The sequence below is a fragment of the Coregonus lavaretus genome, assembly GCF_964263955.1.
Source record: "Coregonus lavaretus genome assembly, chromosome: 23".
Lineage (NCBI taxonomy): Eukaryota > Metazoa > Chordata > Actinopteri > Salmoniformes > Salmonidae > Coregonus > Coregonus lavaretus.
In genome coordinates this window covers 3,218,815-3,245,227 of record NC_140010.1, presented here as the reverse complement: position 1 = coordinate 3,245,227, position 26,413 = coordinate 3,218,815, and the positions used below count along the sequence as shown (strand labels likewise).

General features: G+C 45.1%; 1 protein-coding gene across 2 annotated transcripts in view; it reads right to left on the bottom strand.

The window, feature by feature from the left end:
- LOC311099034 (CTD small phosphatase-like protein) overlaps window positions 1–26,413 on the bottom strand; it is a 53,421-nt gene that overhangs the window by 11,521 nt on the left and 15,487 nt on the right. The window contains exons 2-4 of one of the 2 annotated variants that reach the window (XM_084139634.1): window positions 9,590–9,747; window positions 6,985–7,017; window positions 2,055–2,156 (exon numbers count right to left, since the gene is read on the bottom strand). In XM_084139634.1, coding sequence (XP_083995760.1) covers window positions 2,055–2,156; window positions 6,985–7,017; window positions 9,590–9,747 — 293 coding nt within the window. The remainder of the gene's footprint in view (window positions 1–2,054; window positions 2,157–6,984; window positions 7,018–9,589; window positions 9,748–26,413) is intronic. The other variant, XM_084139635.1, reaches the window with a different exon arrangement.

Sequence of the window (26,413 nt, the reverse complement as noted above, 5' to 3'; positions counted from 1 at the left end):
TAACATGGGACAGAACAGTCTCTACTGCTGTTGACTCTCTAACATGGGACAGAACAGTCTCTACTGCGGTTGACTCTCTAACATGGGACAGAACAGTCTCTACTGCTGTTGACTCTAACATGGGACAGAACAGTCTCTACTGCTGTTGACTCTCTAACATGGGACAGAACAGTCTCTACTGCGGTTGACTCTCTAACATGGGACAGAACAGTCTCTACTGCTGTTGACTCTCTAACATGGGACAGAACAGTCTCTACTGCTGTTGACTCTCTAACATGGGACAGAACAGTCTCTACTGCTGTTTGACTCTATAACATGAGACAGAACAGTCTCTACTGCTGTTGACTCTCTAACATGGGACAGAACAGTCTCTACTGCTGTTGACTCTCTAACATGGGACAGAACAGTCTCTACTGCTGTTGACTCTATAACATGAGACAGAACAGTCTCTACTGCTGTTTGACTCTATAACATGGGACAGAACAGTCTCTACTGCGGTTGACTCTCTAACATGGGACAGAACAGTCTCTACTGCTGTTTGACTCTATAACATGAGACAGAACAGTCTCTACTGCTGTTGACTCTCTAACATGGGACAGAACAGTCTCTACTGTGACCGAAAGCCATTTGCATGGATCTAAGAGGATACTTTTCTGAGTCTCCTTATCTACCTGTCAGTGCACTAACTAGTAGCTACCTTTAAATTACTTTTTTTCCAGAACAGGTAAATGGTGACGCTCTCTGTGTTGTTTATCTACAGCTCAGACTGCTTTAAGTGATGAGAGATAAGTGCTTTTTGTGGTCGGTTCGGTTCAATTATAAATAAAAAAATTATCACGGTTTTCAATTTCGGTTTCAATTATTTGGTTTGAATGTTGTAACAACACAGAATAAAAACAATTAATAAAAGTCCCATGATGGTAGTGACTGCCCATTACTGCTTATCACTTATTAACCATCAATTATTCACATCACTTTATATATATTTCAGTTGTTGTGTATATTACATTTGTTTTATTTGATGACTTCATTATTTCATTCCAAGTCATCTCATCTCTATAGAGCTGCTGCCTATGTTGTCAGATAAAATCACTATTTAGTAGTTCTTCAAAGTAAATAAGGCATACATTTATGACTGCTGAATACCAAATATCCATCACTTTTGTATTTTCAGGTAGAGATACCTTGTGTAGGAACAGCTGCTCTCTACATCACCTGACGATCACGCATTCTACTCTCTTCTGTAGCAGGTGGTAAAAACAAACAACACAGAACGGACAAGTAGATGTGCAATGGATTGTGGTCATTGTAGTTAATTACCATGTTTTAATGCGCTAAACTATGTAGAATATTGGCCTGTTGGAAACTACAACACCCTACTAAATCGCACAGTTCAGGCTTGATCTGATTCATCTCTAGAGAAAATCTGCAATGTGCACATTGAGCTCTCAGAAGAAAAATAAATACATTTGATTTTAAATAATCGAAACGGAAGTCTGTCAATTAGTTGTTTAGAAACCTGAAAAATAACCGACATTTCGGTTAATGGCTCAGAACTAAGTGCTTTGCAAACACACCGTTTGTAGTGTGTGTGTATGCCTTCATGATGCCAATGAACGGAATGAGAGAAGCAGATCTCGGGGAACTGAAAGTAAACATGACACAGTTCTACACCATGTAGGCTAAGTGTCTACATTATGACAAAAGGCAAGATAAGCCTCATTCAACATACTAGAAAGGCTGATGAGGGGAGAATTAAAAAGTGGGAATCATCTGTTTGCCAACATTACAACAACAAAGAAGTTACTAAACATCTAACCCCTACCCTTTTTCTTATCGGACATCATTACACACGCGATAAAAGAGCACAATATGTAGTGCACATTTTTCCCCCCCCAGCTTGGCAACAAAAGTTAGAGGCTTTTCACCTTGAACGAGCCGAGTACCAAGTTCGACTTTATGGTCTCAGAGGGTTTTGAAGCAATAATCTAACATAAGACATGAAAACTGTACATTGATAATACCCAGCCTACCAGGGTTTAATTTTTTTTTACCTTGAATGAGCTGTGTACCAATGTCTCATCCAAGTCGATCACTACACACTTCTTCCCATAGTCTGATATGTTCATCTCTGGTAGGAGGAATTTGGCTGGAGGCTGAAGGAGAGAGAGAGAGAGAGAAGAGATTATATGTTAGAGAGCGAGGTAGAGAGAGAGAGAGAGAGAGAGAGGGAGAGAGAGAGGGGGGGAGCGAGAGAGAAGAGAGAGGGAGAGGGGGGAGAGAAAGAGAGGTATAGAGAGGAGAGAGAAGAGCGAGGGACAGAAGAGGGGAGATGGGAGAGAAAGAGAGGAGAGCGAGAGAGGGGAGAAAGAGAGAGAGAGAGGAGAAGGAGAGAGAGGAGAGAATGAGAGAGAGAGAGAGAGAGAGAGAGGAGAAGGAGAGAGAGGGGAGAGTGAGAGAGGGGAGAAGGAGAGAGAGAGAGAGAGAGAGAAAGAGAGGGGAGAAGGAGAGAGAGAAAGAGAGGGGAGAAGGAGAGAGAGAGGGGAGAGAGAGAGAGAGAGAGAGAGAGAGAGAGAGAGAGAGAGAGAGGGGAGAAGGAGAGAGAGAGAGAGAGGGGAGAGAGAGAGAGAGAGAGAGAGAGAGAGGAAAGAGAGTGGGGGAGAGGGAGAGAGAGAGAGAGAGAGAGAGAGAGGGGGAGAAGAGAGAGAGAGAGAGAGAGAGAGAGAGAGAGAGAGAGAGAGAGAGAGCGAGAGAGAGAGAGAGAGGGGGGGGGGGAGAAGGAGAGAGAGAGAGAGAAAGAGAGAGAGAGATAGAGAGGGGAGAAGGAGAGAGAGAGATAATTATTCAACACATTGAGATATCATTAGTTAATGTGTGATTAGCAGCCCGGTATAAATAGTGAGTCTGATGTTTCCCATGAAGAAGGAAGAACGGAGAGAAACATGAACACTAGCGCTAGCTAACACTGTGGAACTGTCTGTGGTTCTCTCTTTTGCACAGATCGGGTCTACATCAAACAGAACCAACAACACTCCGAGGACTGAAGCTACCCATCCCTGCATGGAGCGCATTCTCTCCTGGCATCACCTCAGAACAGGAATCCCCTCCACAAGAGTCCCTTCCCTTCTCATCTCTGTCCTTCCCTCTCAACACCAACCCAGTGTAATATAGTGTGTTTAATCCCTCCAGTCTAATCTGAAGAGATTAAAGTTAACCATTTTCACACATTCTGACAGACAGTAACAGGTCATGTTGCGGTCAATCATTACAGACAGCCTGCGTCCCATTTTTTAAAAATATGTTTTATTATTCCCCGATACAGGGCACTACTTTTAACCAGGGAATAGGGTGCAATTTGTGACGCAACCAGACTGACAGGCAGGACCACTTTCCAGGAAATCACTTTCTGTCGTTCACAGGAACACAGACTATATTAACACCAGATCACTGTCGCCAACTGCAATTTCCTGCATGGACCTGAAGTGATATTAAATGGAAGCCATGATGGTGCTAGTGAGAGATGGACATGCAGCAGATCTACCCTAATCCATTTAAAAAGGTAACAGGAGATGATCATATACAGTGGCTTGCGAAAGTATTCACCCCCCTTGGCATTTTTCCTATTTTGTTGCCTTACAACCTGGAATTAAAATTGATTTTTTTGGGGGGGTTGTATCATTTGATTTACACAACATGCCTACCACTTTTAAGATGCAAAATATTTTTTGTGTGTGAAACTAACAAGAAATCATTTTAAAAAAACTGAAAACTTGAGCGTGCATAACTATTCACCTACTTTGTAGAGCCACCTTTTGCTGCAATTACAGCTGCAAGTCTCTTGGGGTATGTCTCTATAAGCTTGGCACATCTAGCCACTGGGATTTTTCCCCATTCTTCAAGGCAAAACTGCTCCAGCTCCTTCAAGCTGGATGGGTTCCGCTGGTGTACAGCAATCATAGTCATACCACAGATTCTCAATTGGATTGAGGTCTGGGCTTTGACTAGGCCATTCCAAGACATTTAAATGTTGCCCCTTAAACCACTCGAGTGTTGCTTTAGCAGTATGCTTAGGGTCATTGTCCTGCTGGAAGGTGAACCTCCGTCCCAGTCTCAAATCTATGGAAGACTGAAACAGGTTTCCCTCAAGAATTTCCCTGTATTTAGCGCCATCCATCATTCATTCAATTCTGACCAGTTTCCCAGTCCCTGCCAATGAAAAACATCCCCACAGCATGATGCTGCCACCACCATGCTTCACTGTGGGGATGGTGTTCTCGGGGTGATGAGAGGTGTTGGGTTTGCGCCAGACATAGTGTTTTCCTTGATGGCCAAAAAGCTTAATTTTAGTCTCATCTGACCAGAGTACCTTCTTCCATATGTTTGGGGAGTCTCCCACATGCCTTTTGGCAAACACCAAAATTGTTTCCTTATTTTTTTCTTTAAGCAATGGCTTTTTTCTGGCCACTCTTCCGTAAAGCCCAGCTCTGTGGAGTGTACGTCTTAAAGTGGTCCTTTGGACAGATACTCCAATCTCCGCTGTGGAGCTTTGCAGCTCCTTCAGGGTTATCTTTGGTCTCTGTTGCCTCACTGATTAATGCCCTCCTTACCTGGTCCGTGAGTTTTGGTGGGCGGCCCTCTCTTGGCAGGTTTGTTGTGGTGCCATATTCTTAATAATGGCTTTAATGGTGCTCCGTGGGATGTTCAAAGTGTCGGATATTTTTTTTATATTTCTCCAGAACTTTGTCCCTGACCTGTTTGGAGAGCTCCTTGGTCTCCATGGTGCCGCTTGCTTGGTGGTGCCCCTTGCTTAGTGGTGTTGCAGACTCTGGCGCCTTTCAGAACAGGTGTGTATATATACTGAGATCATGTGACAGATCATGTGACATTTAGATTGCACACAGGTGGACTTTATTTAACTAATTATGTGACTTCTGAAGTTAATTGGTGGCACCAGATTTTATTTAGGGGCTTCATAGCAAAGGGGGTGAATACATATGCACGCACCACTTTTCCGTTAATTATTTTAACGTTTTATTTTAAAGTTTTTATTAAATTTTCTCACTTCACCAATTTGGACTATTTTGTGTACGTCCATTACATGAAATCCAAATAAAAATAAAATTGAAATGACAGGTTGTAATGCAACAAAATAGGAAAAAACGCCAAGGGGGAATTAATACTTTTTGCAAGGCACTGTACAGTGAACAGTGGCCACTGCAACTAGTACCATCTGTTCCCTGCCTTGAGGCCGAAGCTGAATCTATGTTTAATGGGCTTTAGGCTCAGACACAGACAGTGGTAGGCGATCTAGCCAGTGTTTATCTTAGTAACTAGATAACAAGCTCTCCTTTAATACCCTATATTAGCTTAATGGGATCAATCACATCCTACTCTCCATGAGAGCAGAAGGCTATGGCCGCATCCCAAATAGCACCGTATTCCCTATGTAATGGACAGGGCTCTAGTCAAAAGTAGTGCACTATGTAGAGAATAGGGTGCTATTTGGGATGTAGCCCGTAGACTACAAGAACCAATAGGATTGAAGCCCCTCACAGAGTAAGCCTATGTCTGCAAGACAAATCGGGGCAACTTTTTCATAGTGCAAAAGCAATGTATTAGGTGCAGAATGTAGCATAAACCTCATTGTAGGCAGACAGCAGGACTTAAATGACAATTTCCTTCTTGTGCCTTAAAAAGAAGCAAACATGTCGCCCCTACAGCTACATTTATTGTTCCTTGTCAAGACGTGTTCCAAGAGGCCATAGTGGATTCTTCTAGTAAAGGCGGTCTTGGCTGCGAATTGACATTCTACATAATTGATGGGCAGGATGTCTAGGAGGTTCAGTTACGCTGTTTACCTAGAGAGCGTCTCATTCTGGTCCCAACAGATTATTACGTTGTCTGTCTGTTAAACCAAATGAAGACAACTCATTAGAGCAATACAAGAGAAGTAGTAGAAACTCAACACGTCGCTAACTGGCTTTAGAAGAAATGGAGGAAGATAGATCACACTAGATTGGTCAGGCTGGCAGTTAGTGTTGTTAGGAAGTTTTCAAAAGGCAACCAAACCACTGTATCACTCATGCAGGCGATCCCAATTAGCTTGAACACCATTTGATTGTTTACAAACGCCTTAAATTAAGCCCACCACCACGCAAAATTCTGATATAAGAGGACTTCAGTCCCAGAGCTAGGACTGCACAATATAGCCAATAAAATCGAATTGCGAATTGCGTAACAAATATTGCAATTTTACTTGCGATTCTAGATCAAAACACTTGGGTAAACTGTTGCAATCATAGAAATAGAACGATCGTTCTAATTTTATGGTTGGAATACAGTGGGCACTTGGAATGCAGTTTTGTTGGCATGACAACGGAAGTAAGGGAGGAGATGGTTGTGACAGAGTAGGAACCAAAGTGTTGGTCAGTGTTTCCCATCGGACCCTAATTAGATTTAAATAGATAGGTACATTCATGCAACTATTTTAGAATATTCTTTGCCTCTCTGATTAAGAACAAGCTGTTGCACAAACAATGCTGATATACCCCACCACTGGTACCGGCCTGTATTAGAGAAAAAGTTTGCTAGCAAGATTTGCTCCATCTCAGTGGATTTCGCTAACCAGCTAGCTAGCGATTAGCATTAGGGGCTAACCCACATTTTTTGGGCATATTTGCAGCTTAATATCGCAATTTCTATTAAAATTGGATTAATCGTGCAGCCCTACGTACAGCCAAGACATTCAGAGCAGCACTGATTCTCACAGATACAGAGCCGAATCTTAGACTTGAGATCTATGCCTATAAGTCACATTTTCACTTATATCTCATTGACAGCAATGAATGACTTAATGATTTACACGATAGTCAATAGTCAGAGTTAGAATCACAGATCTCAAGTTGTTTCATGCAGACGGATCTCAAGTTACGATTCAGCCATTTAAGGACACATGCAGAAGGAAAGATAAATAGTGATACATACACTAAGGATAGGAATAACCTCGACCTGGTCAAACTAGACACAGAGAGAGAGAGAGAGAGAGAGAGAGAGAGAGAGAGAGAGAGAGAGAGAGAGAGAGAGAGAGAGAGAGAGAGACAGACGGAGCGAGACAGACAGAGAGAGAGAGACACAGACGGAGCGAGAGAGAGACACAGACGGAGCAAGAGAGAGACAGAGAGAGAGAGACAGACGGAGCGAGAGACACAGACGGAGCGAGAGAGAGACAGAGACAGACGGAGCAAGAGAGAGAGAGACACAGACGGAGCGAGAGAGAGACAGAGAGAGAGACAAACGGAGCGAGAGAGAGAGAAACGGAGCGAGAGAGAGACACAGGCGGCGCGAGAGAGAGACAGAGAGAGAGACACAGAGCGAGAGAGAGAGACACAGACGGAGCGAGAGAGAGACAGACAGAGACAGATCGAGAGACACAGAGAGACAGAAAGAGAGTGAGAGAGCACGTCACAAACATGGAAACATAACAGTCAATGTTGAAACAGATTTTCTGGAGTTCTTCAAAGACACTTATCTTCTTCATTGTTTATCTGCCGCCTAGAAGTAGTGTGTGTGTGTGTGTGTGTGTGTGTGTGTGTGTGTGTGTGTGTGTGTGTGTGTGTGTGTGTACAGTACCAGTCAAAAGTTTGGACACACCTAATCATATTTTTACTATTTTCTACATTGTAGAATAATAGTGAAGACATCAAAACTATGAAATACCATATATGGAATCATGTAGCAACCAAAAAAAGTGTTAAACAAACCAAAATATATTTTATATTTGAGATTCTTCAAAGTAGCCACCCTTTGCCTTGATGACAGCTTTGCACACTTGGCATTCTCTCAACCAGCTTCAACTGGAATGCTTTTCCAACAGTCTTGAAGGAGTTCCCACATATGCTGAGCACTTGTTGGCTGCTTTTCCTTCACTCTGCGGTCCGAATCATCCCAAACCATCTCAATTGGGTTGAGGTTGGGGGATTGTGGAGGCCAGGTCATCTGATGCAGCACTCCAGCACTCTCCTTGGTAAAATAGCCCTTACACAGCCTGGAGGCGTGTTGGGTCATTGTCCTGTTAAAAAACAAATGATAGCCCCACTAAGCCCAAACCAGATGGGATGGCGTATCGCTGCAGAATGCTGTGGTAGCCATGGTGGTTAAGTGTGCCTTGAATTCTAAATAAATCACAGACAGTGTCACCAGCAAAGCACCATCACACCTCCTCCTCCATGCTTCACGGTGGGAAATACACATGCGGAGATTATCCGTTCACCCACACCGCGTCTCACAAAGACACGGTGGTTGAAACTAAAAATCTCACATTTGGACTACAGACCAAAGGACACATTTCCACCGGTCTAATGTCCATTGCTTGTGTTTCTTGGCCCAAGCAAGTCTCTTCTTCTTATTGGTGTCCTTTAGTAGTGGTTTCTTTGCAGCAATTCGACCATGAAGTCCTGATCCACACAGTCTCCTCTGAACAGTTGATGTTGAGATGTGTCTGTGACTTGAATTTTTGAGGCTGGTAACTCTAATGAACTTATCCTCTGCAGCAGAGGTAACTCTGGGTCTTCCATTCCTGTGGCGGTCCTCATGAGAGCCAGTTTCATCATAGCTCTTGATGGTTTTTGCGACTGCACTTGAAGAAACTTTCTAAGTTCTTGAAATGTTCCGTATTGACTGACCTTCATGTCTTAAAGTAATGATGGACTGTCGTTTCTCTTTGCTTATTTGAGCTGTTCTTGCCATAATATGGACTTAGTCTTTTACCAAATAGGGCTATCTTATGTATACCACCCCTGCCTTGTCACAACACAACTGATTGGCTCAAACGCATTAAGGAGGAAAGAAATTCCACAGATTAACTTTTAACAAGGCACACCTGTTAATTTAAATGCATTCCAGGTGACTACCTCATGAAGTTGGTTGAGAGAATGCCAAGAGTGTGCAAAGCTGTCATCAAGGCAAAGGGTGGCTATTTGAAGTATAATATAAATATATTTTGATTTGTTTAACACTTTTATGGTTACTACATGATACCATATGTGTTATTTCATAGTTTTGATGTATTCACTATTATCGTACAATGTAAAAAATAGTTAAAAAAACAAAAGAAAAACCCTTGAATGAGTAGGTGTGTCCAAACTTTTGACTGGTACTGTATGTTACATGGCCGTGTGTATCTGCATGGCCGTGTGTGTATGACATTTCTATGTGTGCGTCCATGTGTCTGACTTGTCCGTGTGTCTGTGACTTGTCCGTGTGTCTGTGACTTGTCCGTGTGTCTGTGACTTGACCTTGTGTCTGTGACTTGTCCGTGTGTCTGTGACTTGTCCGTGTGTCTGTGACTTGTCCGTGTGTCTGTGACTTGTCCGTGTGTCTGTGACTTGACCTTGTGTCTGTGACTTGTCCGTGTGTCTGTGACTTGTCCGTGTGTCTGTGACTTGTCCGTGTGTCTGTGACTTGACCTTGTGTCTGTGACTTGACCTTGTGTCTGTGACTTGACCGTGTGTCTGTGACTTGTCCGTGTGTCTGTGACTTGACCTTGTGTCTGTGACTTGACCTTGTGTCTGTGACTTGACCTTGTGTGTACCTTTGGTGGTGTCCCATTCTCCTCTGGGGCAGGAGGCAGGGAGGTGGTTGTGTTGTTGGAGGCAGGAGGCTCCACATTGTACTTCCTAAAGCAGCAGAAGAACGTACTGAAGATGCCTCTGCTCCTCTGCTTCTTCAAACTGCTGTTGGACTGGGACACTGGAGGGGGAAATAGAGGGTGAGACATTAAAAAACGTTATGAGTAAAGAAACAGAGCTACTGAAGATTCCTGGACTCCTCTGCTTCTTCAAACTGCTGTTGGACTGGGAGACTGGAGGGGGAACCTAGAGGAGAGGAAACACTAAGGTAGGTATAGCCTAGTCTATACAGCGGTCGCGTTAATGCAGAATTATTTTTATGGAATGCATTTTATTTTTATCCAGAAAATAAAAATAAAAAATGAAACACAGAAGAAGCATCTTGCAGCGTTTTGTAAATGCAGATCTAAAATGCTTCTTATTGTAATTTCTGCTCAGCTACAGACTCATTTTGTGCTTCAGTTGCACTTCTCCACTCAGATGAGAAATCTTTGCTCTTGTTTTTCAGACCAATCAATGTCCCACATTGATGACCAGGAATTGGATCAGCAGACAGCTCTGATTGGTGGCAGAGAGAAAAAGGACATGGTTCCTTTCCACCAGTAATTACAATGCAACAGTAACTGATAGATTAATTTGTGTATTAAAAGTAATGACTAAAGGGTTTCACCCCAAATACAGTAGAAATGTGTATACGATATTCAAATTATCATGTAGTGTCAACCCACTAACAGAGGGGGTACTAAAACATTCAAGGGTAAAGAAGAAGGCGGGAACTGTTTTAAGAAAGCCACCTAAAGGTGGGAGGAGCATAGTGCCTTTGTTTGTCAAGAAGTATAAAAACAGTGTGTATGTGTTTTTAGCGGCAGAGCTCTCTCCATGAATAAAAATACAGATAAGACTTGTGAGTTGTGGACCTTGAATCATTGATGATTAAAACCAGAGCCTTACAACCTCTGGTAATGATTCAAGCTTAGGTTGAATTAGAGATAGAAATTCACTTGACAGTAACTTCAAGCAAAACATTAGGAAATGTAGCTGGCTACATTTTTTCTACGGTAAACATAAGTAATCTGATGGCCGTGCATCATCTTTGCAAAAAATACCTTGCTCTTTCATTGTATGCCAATTTACTTATGTGTGGCTGCTAGCCAAATAGCGTTGCACTTCTGTTGTCATCTGACGAAAACTATGCTATTTTCTGTCTAATGTTTAGCATTAATGAATTTAGTTGCCTGCCCCATATCGCTCTATAGAAAGCAAAAAAACCACTGTTGCCTTTCAATATAAAACAAAGGTGAAATGGTTTAAAACGCACGTTTTTGATGGTCTGCGTTTTGAAAATGCTGATTTCTGAACGCTAACGCGACCCTGCTATCGCCTTCTTTAGACTGCTGGTTGACTGGGATACTACAGGGGGAAGCAGAGTAGAGAAACACTAATCAAGGAATGGATGCATCTCTTGCACACTAGATGCCGGACTCCTCTGTTTCATCTTTAGACTGCTGTTGGACTGAGAAACTAAGAGAGTAGAGACGCACTACTAAGCTAATCAATGAACAACCCTCAACTATATTATTGAGCAGAAGTATAGCATTCTGGGAAAAACAGAGGAGAGAGAAATACTAATGAATGAATGAGCCTCTTGCTAGCTTAAATGTAGCAAAGCGCAGTGGAAGAGGGTCTATAACATTCTTTATAGCTCGCCGCTTTCCTGCAACAGAAAACAACCCATGTTATGACGGTAGCAGAGTAGCTGTTGTTGACCCTGGTGTGTGACAGACTAAACCACTGATCAGAAAATAACCGGTGACATCAGTCACACATAGCCTGGCTGTAGGCTGTAGTCTCTCTCTCACTCACTCACTCACTCGGTCTCTTCCCGCTTCCCTGCGACCCCCCCCCTCATCTCCCTCTACCCACAGCCCCGTCAGTCAGTCTGGCTGGTCGTAGGTGCATCCACTTTGAGGGCTTGCCTGCCTCTATAGACAGGGTCTAGTTTGGCAGGTGAGGGAGTACAGCAGCCTGAAAATGGTGAGAAAGGGAGAGAGAAGAGGGGGGAGAGAGAGAGAGAGAGACCCCCGGTAGAACCAGCCTATACAAGGCCGCATTCCTCTCCCTCCCTCTCTCTCCTCCTCCCCTCGAGCGAGAGCTGCGGTCGGTCCACCCACGCTCACACACACACCCAGTCACCCGCCCCTCAACACTCCCAGTCAAACCCCCCTCCCCGTATCCCGTACACACAACTAATATAACTTGATTTGGGACGCAGACAGGATGTCAAATCACCATCACTTCACCTCTAAAAGGATTGGAGTAATCTCCTGACAAAATAGACATTATTCCAATGGAGTCACATCTATCAGGGCAGAGAGCAATCAGATACCATGATGATGGAGTCACATCTATCCAGGCAGAGAGCAAATCAGATACCATGATAATGGAGTCACATCTATCCAGGCAGAGAGCAACCAGATACCATGATGGTGATGATGGTGTCACATCTATCCAGGCAGAGAGCAATCAGATACCATGATGGTGATGATGGTGTCACATCTATCCAGGCAGAGAGCAATCAGATACCATGATGGTGATGATGGTGTCACATCTATCCAGGCAGAGAGCAATCAGATACCATGATGACATCCCAGTTACATGAGTTCTCTCTCTCTCTATTACCCAGTCTCTCTCTCTCTATTACCCAGTCTCTCGCTCCTCATTACCCAGTCTCTCTCTCTCTCTCTATTACCCAGTCTCTCTCTCTCTCTCTCTCTCGCTCTCTCTATTACCCAGTCTCTCTCTCTCTCGCTCTCTATTACCCAGTCTCTCTCTCTCTCTCTCTCTATTACCCAGTCTCTCTCTCTCTCTCTCTCTATTACCCAGTCTCTCTCTCTCTCTCTCTCTCTCTATTACCCAGTCTCTCTCTCTCTATTACCCAGTCTCTCTCTCTCTCTCTCTCTATTACCCAGTCTCTCTCTCTCTCTCTCTCTATTACCCAGTCTCTCTCTCTCTCTCTCTCTCTCTATTACCCAGTCTCTCTCTCTCTATTACCCAGTCTCTCTCTCTCTCTCCTCATTACCCAGTCTCTCTCTCTCTATTACCCAGTCTCTCTCTCTCTATTACCCAGTCTCTCTCTCTCTATTACCCAGTCTCTCTCTCTCTCTATTACCCAGTCTCTCTCTCTCTCCTCATTACCCAGTCTCTCTCTCTCTATTACCCAGTCTCTCTCTCTCTATTACCCAGTCTCTCTCTCTCTATTACCCAGTCTCTCTCTCTCTATTACCCAGTCTCTCTCTCTCTATTACCCAGTCTCTCTCTCTCTCTCTATTACCCAGTCTCTCTCTCTCTCTCTATTACCCAGTCTCTCTCTCTCTCTCTATTACCCAGTCTCTCTCTCTCTATTACCCAGTCTCTCGCTCTCCTCATTACCCAGTCTCTCTCTCTCTATTACCCAGTCTCTCTCTCTCTATTACCCAGTCTCTCTCTCTATTACCCAGTCTCTCTCTCTCTCTCTATTACCCAGTCTCTTGCTCTCCTCATTACCCAGTCTCTCGCTCTCCTCATTACCCAGTCTCTCTCTCTCTATTACCCAGTCTCTCTCTCTCTCTCTATTACCCAGTCTCTCGCTCTCCTCATTACCCAGTCTCTCTCTCTCTATTACCCAGTCTCTCTCTCTCTCTCTATTACCCAGTCTCTCTCTCTCTATTACCCAGTCTCTCTCTCTCTCTCTATTACCCAGTCTCTCTCTCTCTATTACCCAGTCTCTCTCTCTCTCTCTATTACCCAGTCTCTCGCTCTCCTCATTACCCAGTCTCTCGCTCTCTATTACCCAGTCTCTCTCTCTCTCTCTATTACCCAGTCTCTCGCTCTCCTCATTACCCAGTCTCTCGCTCTCCTCATTACCCAGTCTCTCTCTCTCTATTACCCAGTCTCTCTCTCTCTCTCTCTATTACCCAGTCTCTCGCTCTCCTCATTACCCAGTCTCTCGCTCTCCTCATTACCCAGTCTCTCTCTCTCTATTACCCAGTCTCTCTCTCTCTCTCTATTACCCAGTCTCTCTCTCTCTCTCTATTACCCAGTCTCTCGCTCTCCTCATTACCCAGTCTCTCGCTCTCCTCATTACCCAGTCTCTCTCATACACTTCTTATTATCCAGTCTCTCTCTCACTCACCTGTCTGTCGTTCTCTCTCAAATTCCCTGACTGTGTCTGTCTCTCTCACACTGTCTCAATCTTCTCTCCCTCCCCCTCTCTCCCTCTCCTATCATCACCCTCGCTCCACTCTCTCCCCCGCGCTCCCTCTGGCTTCCTGTCAAATTAATGACTGCTCCTCTCACTTCAGTATGTTGGGTATTTAAATCTCTCCTTCAATCTAAGACCGACAGGGAGAGAGAGTTAACGAACTAGCCTAGGCATCCATCAATCCATCGATGAAAGAGCTGGTCTATAGAGCATCAAGATTAGAGCACGACCGATACGGGAGTTTTGGATCCGATACCGATTTCTGATTTTAGAGTGGAATATTCACCAATATTTTTATCATCATTATAGAAAATTAAATAAAATCTGTATGGGAGTTGATGTGGAAACCGGCTTCTAGGGGCAACAGTGAACGCTGTTACCTTCAAGTAGGTTTTGGTTTGCTAGGGCGTTGAGGACAGGGATGGTGGATGGGCGTCAGCATCTGCTTCTGATTCCAAAGGTCGCAAGTCAGAATCCAGCGATAGAAAGTTGTTTTTGAGATTTTTGTTTTAAGCCTCTCTTAAACCTTAACTCTTACCTTAACCATTCGGAGTTAATGCCTAAACTTAACCTTAAATTTTGCAACAACTTCGAAATTTGACGTTCGAGAAACACGGATGAATGTCTAACGCTGACGTGAGGCTGTGAGAGCTAGTTGCTTAAAAAAAACCTAGAAAGATACTCAGAAAGCTGATTTCTCAAATTTGAGGAAAGAACGTTCATGTAAACACCACATAACATTCAAGAGCCCCACAAAGACGATATTTTTCAAGCAATATGAATCCGGTTAGATGGTGAGCCTACTAAGGCTAGAGATACAGTTGGTCTTCAACGATGAGTCATCAGTGAGGAGGTGGAACACCACTAGTGAAGGAGACATTTCTGCGCTTCATAAAACATCCACTGCGCTTCAGAGGACTTCCACAGCGCTCCAGAGGACTTCCACAGCGCTTCAGAGGACTTCCACAGCGCTTCATAGGACTTCCACAGCGCTTCATAGGACTTCCACAGCGCTTCATAGGACTTCCACTGTGCTTCAAGGCTTGCTATAAAATGACATGGAACGACCCATATCATGCTAAAATTAGGCAACGACGAGCTGGCCGGGGCGACGAGGCCGTTCTGTGCTTCCTATGTATGACTCATCACACACACAAACTAACATCAACCAGGACCGGCTCTGCTCAGTCCGCTGCACGGCTCCAAATATAGCCCACAGCTGGGGGAGGATGCCGTGCACACAGACAGACAGATGAAGGGAACTGTCCAGTACTATAGCCTACCTATACAAACAGAGTTGGTTTATGCTGCTGGCTGCATACACACCAGGGTTTCCTTTAGAACTTGACTGACCTTCACAGAGCCCTGACCTCAACCCCCCCACATCGAAACACCTTTGGGATGAACACACATTTTGGAAGAAGACCTTGACAGTCAAATACATTTGTCAATCTACACAGGAGAGCACAAATAAAATCACTTGTGGTCCCAGTTGTTCTGGAAAGCAGGCAGCCGCTCGTTCCATTCAACACCAGACTGTTCACAAACGCACACACACACACACACACACCACACACACACACACACACACACACACACACACACACACACACACACACACACACACACGCACACACACACACACACACACACACACACACACACACCACACACGAAAATAAGGCATTAGGGAGAAGGTGCAACAACAGCTTCAGCATGGTCTAACCATTTCAGGAGAATGTGTTATTCCAACACCAAAGCAGCTTGCCAACCAGCCCGCCTCTCTGCCAGAAGGCGTGTGTGTGTGTGCGCTACGTGCGTCGCAGTCCAGTCTCGTTGGTTTGTGGTTGTTGACACATCATATAAAATTGTTTGCTTGTGTAAGATTTGGGATGTGCTTCCCCTGGTCCACACAGACTGGTCCTGATGTTCTTCCCCTGGTCCACACAGACTGGTCCTGATGTTCTTCCCCTGGTCCACACAGACTGGGCCTGATGTTCTTCCCCTGGTCCACACAGACTGGTCCTGATGTTCTTCCCCTGGTCCACACAGACTGGTCCTGATGTTCTTCCCCTGGTCCACACAGACTGGGCCTGATGTTCTTCCCCTGGTCCACACAGACTGGTCCTGATGTTCTTCCCCTGGTCCACACAGACTGGTCCTGATGTTCTTCCCCTGGTCCACACAGACTGGTCCTGATGTTCTTCCCCTGGTCCACACAGACTGGGCCTGGTGTGCTTCCCCTGGTCCACACAGACTGGTCCTGATGTTCTTCCCCTGGTCCACACAGACTGGTCCTGGTGTTCTTCCCCTGGTCCACACAGACTGGTCCTGATGTTCTTCCCCTGGTCCACACAGACTGGTCCTGATGTTCTTCCCCTGGTCCACACAGACTGGTCCTGATGTTCTTCCCCTGGTCCACACAGACTGGTCCTGATGTTCTTCCCCTGGTCCACACAGACTGGTCCTGATGTGCTTCCCCTGGTCCACACAGACTGGGCCTGATGTTCTTCCCCTGGTCCACACAGACTGGTCCTGATGTTCTTCCCCTGGTCCACACAGACTGGTCCTGATGTTCTTCCCCTGGTCCACACAGACTGGTCCTGATGTTCTTCCCCTGGTCCACACAGACTGGGCCTGATGTTCTTCCCCTGGTCCACACAGACTGGTCCTGATGTTCTTCCCCTGGTCCACACAGACTGGTCCTGATGTTCTTCCCCTGGTCCACACAGACTGGTCCTGATGTTCTTCCCCTGGTCCACACAGACTGGTCCTGATGTTCTTCCCCTGGTCCACACAGACTGGTCCTGATGTTCTTCCCCTGGTCCACACAGACTGGTCCTGACGTTCTTCCCCTGGTCCACACAGACTGGTCCTGATGTTCTTCCCCTGGTCCACACAGACTGGTCCTGACGTTCTTCCCCTGGTCCACACAGACTGGGCCTGATGTTCTTCCCCTGGTCCACACAGACTGGTCCTGTACTGCCTTAGCTGTGTACTACTAGAGGTGTGAACCATTAAACAGTGAAGGATGTCTGCACAAAATAAATGCACTAAAATGAAATATAATATTCTATCACAGTGGTCTGCTAGCAACAAGACCTTCTCAGCACAAATGTAGTCATCTAAATTCAAAGCTTTTTCCAATATTACAATGAATGTAAGGAGTAGGCTATGTATGCAGTGTTGTTGAAGTATCCAAATCAACGTAAGAAAACAAGGGCATGCCTGTTGAAAAGATGTCTAGTCATTATTAGCCTGGTTCTGTATGGTATGCACATTAAGGGACAGGCCAGGTCATTACTTTAAAAAAAAATATATAAACCGAAATTGGTGCGACCAAAAAAATTACTGTTGTCTATTAACAATGACAAGCCACCGGGGTCTGACAACTTGGATGGAAAATTACTGGGGATAATAGCGGACGATATTACCACTCCTATTTGCCATATTTTCAATTTAAGCCTACTAGAATGTGTGTGCCCCAAGGCTTGGAGGGAAGCAAAAGTCATTCCGCTACCTAAGAATAGTAAAGCCCCCTTTATTGGCTCAAATAGCCGACCAATTAGCCTGTTACCAACCCTTAGTAAACTATTGGTAAAAATGGCGTTTGACCAGATAAAATGCTATTTTACAGTAAACAAATTGAAAACAGACTTTCAGCACGCTTATAGGGAAGGACATTCAACAAGCACATCACTTACACAAATGACTGATGGTTGGCTGAGAGAAATTGATGATAAAAATATTGTGGGGGCTGTTTTGTTAGACTTCAGTGCAGCTTTTGAAATGATCGATCATAGTCTGTTGCCGGAAAAACGTATGTGTTATGGCTTTACACCCCCTGCTATATTGTGGATAAAGAGTTACCTGTCTAACAGAACACAGAGGGTGTTCTTTACTGGAAGCCTCTCAAACTTAATCCAGGAAGAATCAGGAATTCCCCAGGGCAGCTGTCTAGGCCCCTTACTTTTTTCCATCTTTACTAACGACATGCCACTGGCTTTGAGTAAAGCCAGTGTGTCTATGTATGCGGATGACTCAACACTATACACATCAGCTACTACAGCAACTGAAATAACTGCAACACTTAAAGAGTTGCAGTTAGTTTCAGAATGGGTGGCAAGGAATAAGTTAGTCCTAAATATTTCCAAAACTAAAAGCATTGTATTTGGGTCAAATCATTCACTAAACCCTAAACCTCAACTACATCTCATAATGAATAATGTGGAAATTGAGCAAGTTGAGGTGACTAAACTGCTTGGAGTAACCCTGGATTGTAAACTGTCAAGTATGAAAATGTATGCACTCTGGATAAGAGCGTCTGCTAAATGACTAAAATGTAAAAATGTAATGGTCAAAGCATAGATACAACAGTAGCTAAGATGGGGAGAAGTATGTCCATAATTAAGCGCTGCTCTGCCTTCTTAACAACATTATCAACAAGGCAGGTCCTACAGGCCCTAGTTTTGTCACACCTATACTACTGTTCAGTAGTGTGGTCAGGTGCCACAAAGAGGGACTTGGATAAATTGCAGTTGGCTCAGAACAGGGCAGCACGGCTGGCCCTTAAAAGTACACGGACAGCTAACATTAATGACATGCATGTCAGTCTCTCCTGGCTTAGAGTGGAAGAGAGATTGACTTCATCACTGCTTGTTTTTGTATGAGGTGTTGACAAGCTGAATGTACCGAGCTGTCTGTTTGGAATACTGGCACACAGCTTGGACACTCATGCATACCACACAAGACATGCCACCAGAGGTCTCTTCACAGACCCCGAGTCAACAACAGACTATGGGAGGCGCACAGTACTACATAGAGCCATGACTACATGGAACTCTATTCCACATCAGGTAACTGATGCAAGCAGTAGAATCAGATTTTTTTTTTAAACAGGTAAAAATGCACCTTATGGAACAAATGCCTTGGCAGCAGCTAATGGGGATCCCTAATAAATACAAATACAAACCATGTTCTGGTGCCACCAACTGAAAACGTTTGTAGCACCAGTGGAAAAAGTTATGAACCCCGGCTATAACAGATTCACTGCAGTACCTCCAGGACTAGAGTTACAGTGCATTCGGAAAGTATTCAGACCCCTTCAATTTTTCACAATTTTGTTACGTTACAGCCTTATTCTAAAATGGATTAAATTACACGCAATACCCCATAATGACAAAGCGAAAACAGGTTTTTAGATTTTAAAAACAATTAAAATAAAATAATAAAAAGAAATACCTTAATACCTTATTTACATAAGTATTCATAAGTATTGCTATGAGAGACTCGAAATTGAGCTTAGGTGGTGGTACTCTGTAGCTCAATTGGTAGAGCATGGCGCTTGTAACGCCAGGGTAGTGGGTTCGATCCCCGGGTCCACCCATACGTAAAAATTTATGCACACATGACTGTAAGTCGCTTTGGATATAAGCGTCTGCTAAATGGCATATTATTATTATTATTATTATTAGGTGCATCCTGTTTGCATTGATCATCCTTGAGATGTTTCTACAACTTGATTGGAGTCCACCTGTGGTAAATTCAATTAATTGGACATGATTTGGAAAGGCACACACCTGTCTACATAAGGTCCCACACTTGACAGTGCATGTCAGAGCAAAAACCAAGCCATGAGGTCGAAGGAATTGTCCGTAGAGCTCAGAGACAGGATTGTGTCAAAGCACAGATCTGGGGAAGGGTACCAAAAAATGTCTGCAGCATTGAAGGTCCCCAAGAACACAGTGGCCTCCATCATTCTTAAATGGAAGACATTTGGAACCACCAAGACTCTTCCTAGAGCTGGCCGCCTTGCCAAACTGAGGGGGAAAAGGGCCTTGGTCAGGGAGGTGACCAAGAACCTGATGGTCACTGACAGAGCTCCAGAGTTCCTCTGTGGAGATGGGAGAACCTTCCAGAAGGACAACTATCTCTGCAGCACTCCACCAAATCAGGCCGTCATGGCGTCACATCTGGAGGAATCCAGGCACCGCTCATCACCTGGCCAACACCATCCCTACGGTGAAGCATAGTGGCGGCAGCATCATGCTGTGGGGATGTGTTTCAGAGGCAGGGACTGGGAGACCAGTCAGGATCGAGGGAAAGATGAACGGAGCAAAGTACAGAGAGATCCTTGATGAAAACCTGCTCCAGAGCGCTCAGGACCTCAGACTGGGGCGAAGATTCACCTTCCAACAGGACAACGACCCTAAGCACACAGCCAAGACAACGCAGGAGTGGCTTCGAGACAAGTCTCTGAATGTCCTTGAGTGGCCCAGCCAGAGCCCGGAGTTGAACCTGATCTAACATCTCTGGAGAGACCTGAGAATAGCTGTGCAGCGACACTCCCCATCAAACCTGACAAGAGCATGAGAGGATCTGCAGAGAAGAATGGGAGAAACTCCCCAAATACAGGTGTGCCAAGCTTGTAGTGTCATATCCAAGAAGACTCGAGGCTGTAATAGCTGCCAAAGGTGCTTCAACAAAGTACTGAGTTACGGGTCTGAATACTGTAAATGTATATCAGTTTAAAAAATTTATACAAAAAAAAAAAAAAAAGTTTTTGCTTTGTCATTATGGGGTATTGTGTGTAGATTGATGAGGAGGGGGGGGACGATTTAATCTATTTTAGAATAAGGCTGCACCGTAACAAAATGTGGAAAACGTCAAGGGGTCTGAATACTTTCTGAATGCACTGTATGTATTTTACTGCAACACTGCATCCAAGTTTCTTAACATAGGCGTTTCAAAAGAGCTGTCAGTCAAAGCTCCCAGCCCACTCAGGACGTCTTTTCAAACTTCCTGGTAGTTAGCCGTGAGAGGTCTTTTCAAACTTCCTGGTAGTTAGCCGTGAGAGAGAAAGTACTTTCTATCCCCTAATATAGTATTAGGTGACCTATAATATTCTAGTCACTCAAAAGGCTATTTTACATGGACATCAGAGTAACTGAGACTATGGGGCTAGTCAAATCTGGCCAAAACTAGTCAACAACAGGACTATTACCTGTAAGAATTGTGAGGATAATGGCAACGACATAATAATAAAAAAACTAATATACCCCCGCTCTAACCCCTTTCCCAGCCCCCCAGCCCCCCAGCACCATACCCCAGCCCCATACCCCAGCCCCCCAGCACCACACCCCAGCCCCCCAGCACCATACCCCAGCCCCCTAGCACCATACCCCAGCCCCCCAGCACCATACCCCAGCACCATACCCCAGCCCCGCAGCACCATACCTCAGCCCCCCAGCACCACACCCCAGCACCACACCCCAGCCCCCCAGCACCATACCCCAGCCCCCCAGCACCACACCCCAGCCCCCCAGCACCATATCCCAGCCCCCCAGCACCATACCCCAGCCCCCCAGCACCATACACCAGCCCCCCAGCACCATACACCCCAGCCCCCCAGCACCATACCCCAGCACCATACACCCCAGCCCCCCAGTACCATACACCCCAGCCCCCCAGCACCATACCCCAGCCCCCCACCCCCCACCCCAGCACCATACCCCAGTCCCCCAGCACCATACCCCAGCCCCCCAGCACCATACCCCAGTCCCCCAGCACCATACCCCAGCCCCCCAGCACCACACCCCAGCCCCCTAGCACCATACCCCAGCCCCCCAGCACCATACCCCAGCACCATACCCCAGCCCCGCAGCACCATACCTCAGCCCCCCAGCACCACACCCCAGCACCATACCCCAGTCCCCCAGCACCATACCCCAGCCCCCCAGCACCATACCCCAGTCCCCCAGCACCATACCCCAGCCCCCCAGCACCACACCCCAGCCCCCCAGCACCACACCCCAGCCCCCCAGCACCATACCCCAGCCCCCCACCCCAGCACCATACCCCAGCCCCCCACCCCAGCACCATACCCCAGCCCCCCACCCCAGCACCATACCCCAGCCCCCCAGCACCATACACCCCAGCCCCTAGCACCACACCCCAGCCCCTAGCACCACACCCCAGCCCCCAGCACCACACCCCAGCCCCCTAGCACCATACACCCCAGCCCCCCAGCACCATACACCACAGCCCCCCAGCACCATACCCCAGCACCATACCCCAGCACCATACACCCCAGCCCCCCAGCACCATACCCCAGCCCCCCAGCACCATACCTCAGCCCCCCAGCACCATACCCCAGCCCCCCAGCACCATACCCCAGCCCCCCAGCACCATACACCCCAGCCCCCCAGCACCATACCCCAGCCCCCCAGCACCATACACCCCAGCCCCCCAGCACCATACACCCCAGCCCCCAGCACCATACACCCCAGCCCCCAGCACCATACACCCCAGCCCCCCAGCACCATACACCCCAGCCCCCCAGCACCATACACCCCAGCACCATACCCCAGCCCCCCAGCACCATACCCCAGCACCATACCCCAGCACCATACCCCAGCACCATACCCCAGCACCATACCCCAGCACCATACCACAGCACCATACCCCAGCACCATACCCCAGCACCATACCCCAGCACCATACCCCAGCACCATACCCCAGCACCATACCCCAGCACCATACCCCAACCCCCCCAGCACCATACCCCAGCACCAACCCCAGCACCATACCCCAGCACCATACCCCAGCCCCCCAGCACCATACCCCAGCCCCCCAGCACCAACAGGGTAGTTAGCCTATATTTAGCCAGCCTGGCAGGCAGCAGCAGCTTTAACAGTGGCTGTAGAGTCGACAGAGAGAACAGAAGGACACTTGTGTTTGACGGCGGGCCGGGAGAGCAGAGGTGGACTGAGGCCAAAAGGTGGTGGCTAATTCTGTCCCTGGCAGTTGGTACGGTGCTTGTTCTGCCATTAACTTTAGCCTACTTTATTCACGTTAGCCTACTAACCAAGACTCAAAAGACAGTTTGGGACGTGCATCATGGTCAAATCAACTGCTTGAAAAAGGTAAGAAAATGACACCCATTTGTACAACGCAACACAAGGAGGATATATTTTTTTCTCATGCATGTGAAATCCTAAATCAGACGGAACAGACGCAGCCTACACAACACAGGCGAAAAAACAACAATCCCTTCACTCATACAATCCTATTTGCAATGTTAATGTTTGCGTTGGCCCCTGAGGAACTGTTCTGTGTGACTCATTCAGTGCGAGAGAGAGAGAGAGAGAAACCGAGAGCGAGCAAGAGAGCATGGATGGATAGGAGAGATATGTTGGATTAGGGAAAGAACGCGAGTGAAGGAAGCAGAGCAGCAAAACACAACCAGTTTGAGAAGCAGCAGCACGGAGCTCTGCTTTCAGTGGCCTGGCCTCAAATATGACAACCACAGAGACACTCCCTCTCCCTTCATCCCTTTAACCTCCCTCTCTCCCCAGCCTCTCAAGCTCACCCTCTCTGGGTCAGTGCCATGGGGAGTTAAGAGTCATCTGAGCCGGCTCTGAACTGAGAAGAGGGCCTGCTCTCCGACCTACTCACATCTAAACTACGGCATACAGACACTCCTTGTTCGTTACTTCAGTCAGACTCAGAACTGATTGTAGCATCAAATGAACTGTTGTGGGTGTACTGAAATTAGGGCTGGGTGATAAATTAATTGAATTAATTAAAATATGAATCCCATTTAGACACTCACACCAAGCCCCTCCCCCTGCCACTCACACCAGGCCCCTCCCCCTGCCACTCACACCAAGCCTCTCCCCCTGCCACTCACAACAACAGAGATGAGAGATTCACGTCCTCCTATCTCACAAGTGGATTCAACTCACTATTTGCATTTGAGGTTTGGTCCAACAGAATCGGTCATTTGGACACAAACAAACAAACATTTTACTGTAATAGAGGGGGCTTTAAATTCATAAAAAATATTTGGTAGCACTAAAAAGTTTAGGAGCACCACATGAAATTTAGGAGCCCCCAGAGAATAAGATTGTTTAAATTGATTGGGATAGAGCCTATATTGGGGCTATATGAATTCTTGCTAATTTTGAAGAACATGCTGTGCGCCCTAGAAACTAATATGTAACACTGTAAAGACATTCATTTTACATTTACATTTACGTCATTTAGCAGACGCTCTCATCCAGAGCGACTTACAGTTAGTGAGTGCATACATTTTTTATTTTATTTTTTATACTGGAATCGAACCCACAACCCTGGCGTTACAAACGCCATGCTCTACCAAATGAGCTACATCCCTGCCGGCCATTCCCTCCCCTACCCTGGACGACACTGGGCCAATTGTGCGCCGCCCCATGGGTCTCCCGGTCGCGGCCGGCTACGACAGAGCCTGGATTCGAACCAGGATCTCTAGTGGCACAGCTAGCACTGCGATGCAGTGCCTTAGACCACTGCGCCACTCGGGAGGACGCATTCATATATTATAAAAGCGAAAATGTCATTGAAATTAGTCATTTGTAGTAAAGGGGTGGGGGGGGTTTCAATAATATTGGTCAAGTATATCAGGTGATCTACAAATAAGTTTAGTTTATATTCATGTTTACCAATACTGATACCTGTTACGTTTTGGTCCCGTCTAATCATTTCTGCAAGCGGTTTAATTGCCAGTGCAAACAGGAGGGGGGAGAGGGGACATCCCAGTCTTGTGCCCCTTTCTAAAGCAATTTCATCAGATAATGTATTATTTGTGTATATTTTTGCTTTAGGACATTTATATATATATATTTTTTAATGTATTATTTCAGATGGAAAATTGAAAGCTTCCAAAGTTTTGAATAGAAAAGGCCATTCAAGGCAGGCAAAAGCCTTTTCGGCATCAGCCGCCATTATTGATAAATCTATATCTTGTTTTTTAGCGTATTTGTATTAAACTGAAACCCGTTCTTGTATTTGTTTGTGTCTATTTTTTAAATAAACCGTTTAATTAATATGTATCAAGTCTGGTAAGACTTTTGCCATTCTATTGCTTATGAGCTTTGTTATTATTTTGTCACTATTTATTAAAAACTGGGGTCTGTAAAATCAGCAGGAGACTTCAGATTTTCCTGGTTTTAATATAACGGAAATAACCGTTTGATCAACTGAACTAGGAATCACTGAATTGAGTGACGTGTGTTGTTATGGGTGTAAATAGTGCTTAATAGCTTTTCTCCGCACAACTGTTTTAACAGTGGCTCATTTTTTATTCTTGGGTGATCTCTGTTTTCAGTGATTATTTTTTTGACTGCTGATAATTACTTCAGGGTTGTTGAGTCTAAAAGAAAGGCTGTAGGATCAGTCCAACTGTTGTTTAATTCTGATTTATATAGATTTTCATATAAGATTTTTTAAATGGTAATTAAAATCACATTGTTGTTTGTCATTCATGCATTTGCGTCTTTATCTTATAACATTATAACTGGTTTGGTGTGGATTAGTTTTGTGAGGGCTGCGAGATGTTTACCAGGTTTATTTGCCATTAAAATAGTATGCTTTATTTGAGTTAACCTGTAGTTCTCTTCAAAAGTAAAAAGGCCATATTCCTGCTTAAATTCTTCTGCAAAAAACATTTTCAGAATACTCTAAAATCTCAGGATATAAAATGAGAGTGGGAAAAATTAAAAGAATAACTCACGATCTACTGCAGTCCTTTAAGCGGACCACAAAAACAGAGCAAATACTTAGGATGCTTAATAAGTGACAAAAAACAACAAATATATCCCATTACTCAACAACATGAAAGCAGATCTAATTAAACGGAACAATCGTCCCATAAATCTTACAGGCTATAATAAACCTCTTCAGAATGGCATGGCTCCCAATTTTCTTATATTTATTCTCGGTAATAACAATTACCCCACCGAAGACATTCTAAAAAAAAAAAAAAAGGTATACTCAGAATAAAAAGGGAAAAGTTTTACATTTTCCAAAGTCTGAGGGTGTTTTTAACCTTCCAGACTTGGAATTGTATCAACTCGCTACCCAGGGCTTTTATATAGTTAAATGCACTAAAGAGGAACAATGGGTAACATATTGAAGATGCACATTCTCATCCCCAGAATCTTTTCACTTGTCTATTTTAAAGGCTAAAGCTAAGAACATGAACAACTTCATAGTTAAGAACACTATAACAATGAAACTTTTAGACAATAATCAATATCACTTCCTAAAAACACAACCCTATGGAACAATCCTTGGATAGCTTTTCAGAATTCCCTGATAAATTGGTACCCATGGAAACTAAAGGTATAGAAACTGTAAATGACTTGGTAACAGGAAATACATTTATTTCCATGACAGAATTAAAAAGCAATTTTGGACTGCCCCATGTAGATATTTTCAAATACATGCAACTTAAAAGTTTCATAAAGACATTTTGATTCGAAATCTTTTGGACATCAGAGCAATCTTGAGGGAATCATATTTGAGTCAGAAAAATAAATTCATATGATAGGTAATATATACAAAACCTTGCAGAGAGCCGATCCAACTGAAAATCTATTAGTTTTTTTCTTCTTCTATTGCAACCAAGACTTAAAAATAAACGATATTGGCACAAGATGGAGGGAATGTTGGAACATAACTAACATCATTACGGGGCCCTTGCTCCACAGAGCCAGACGGGGCCCTT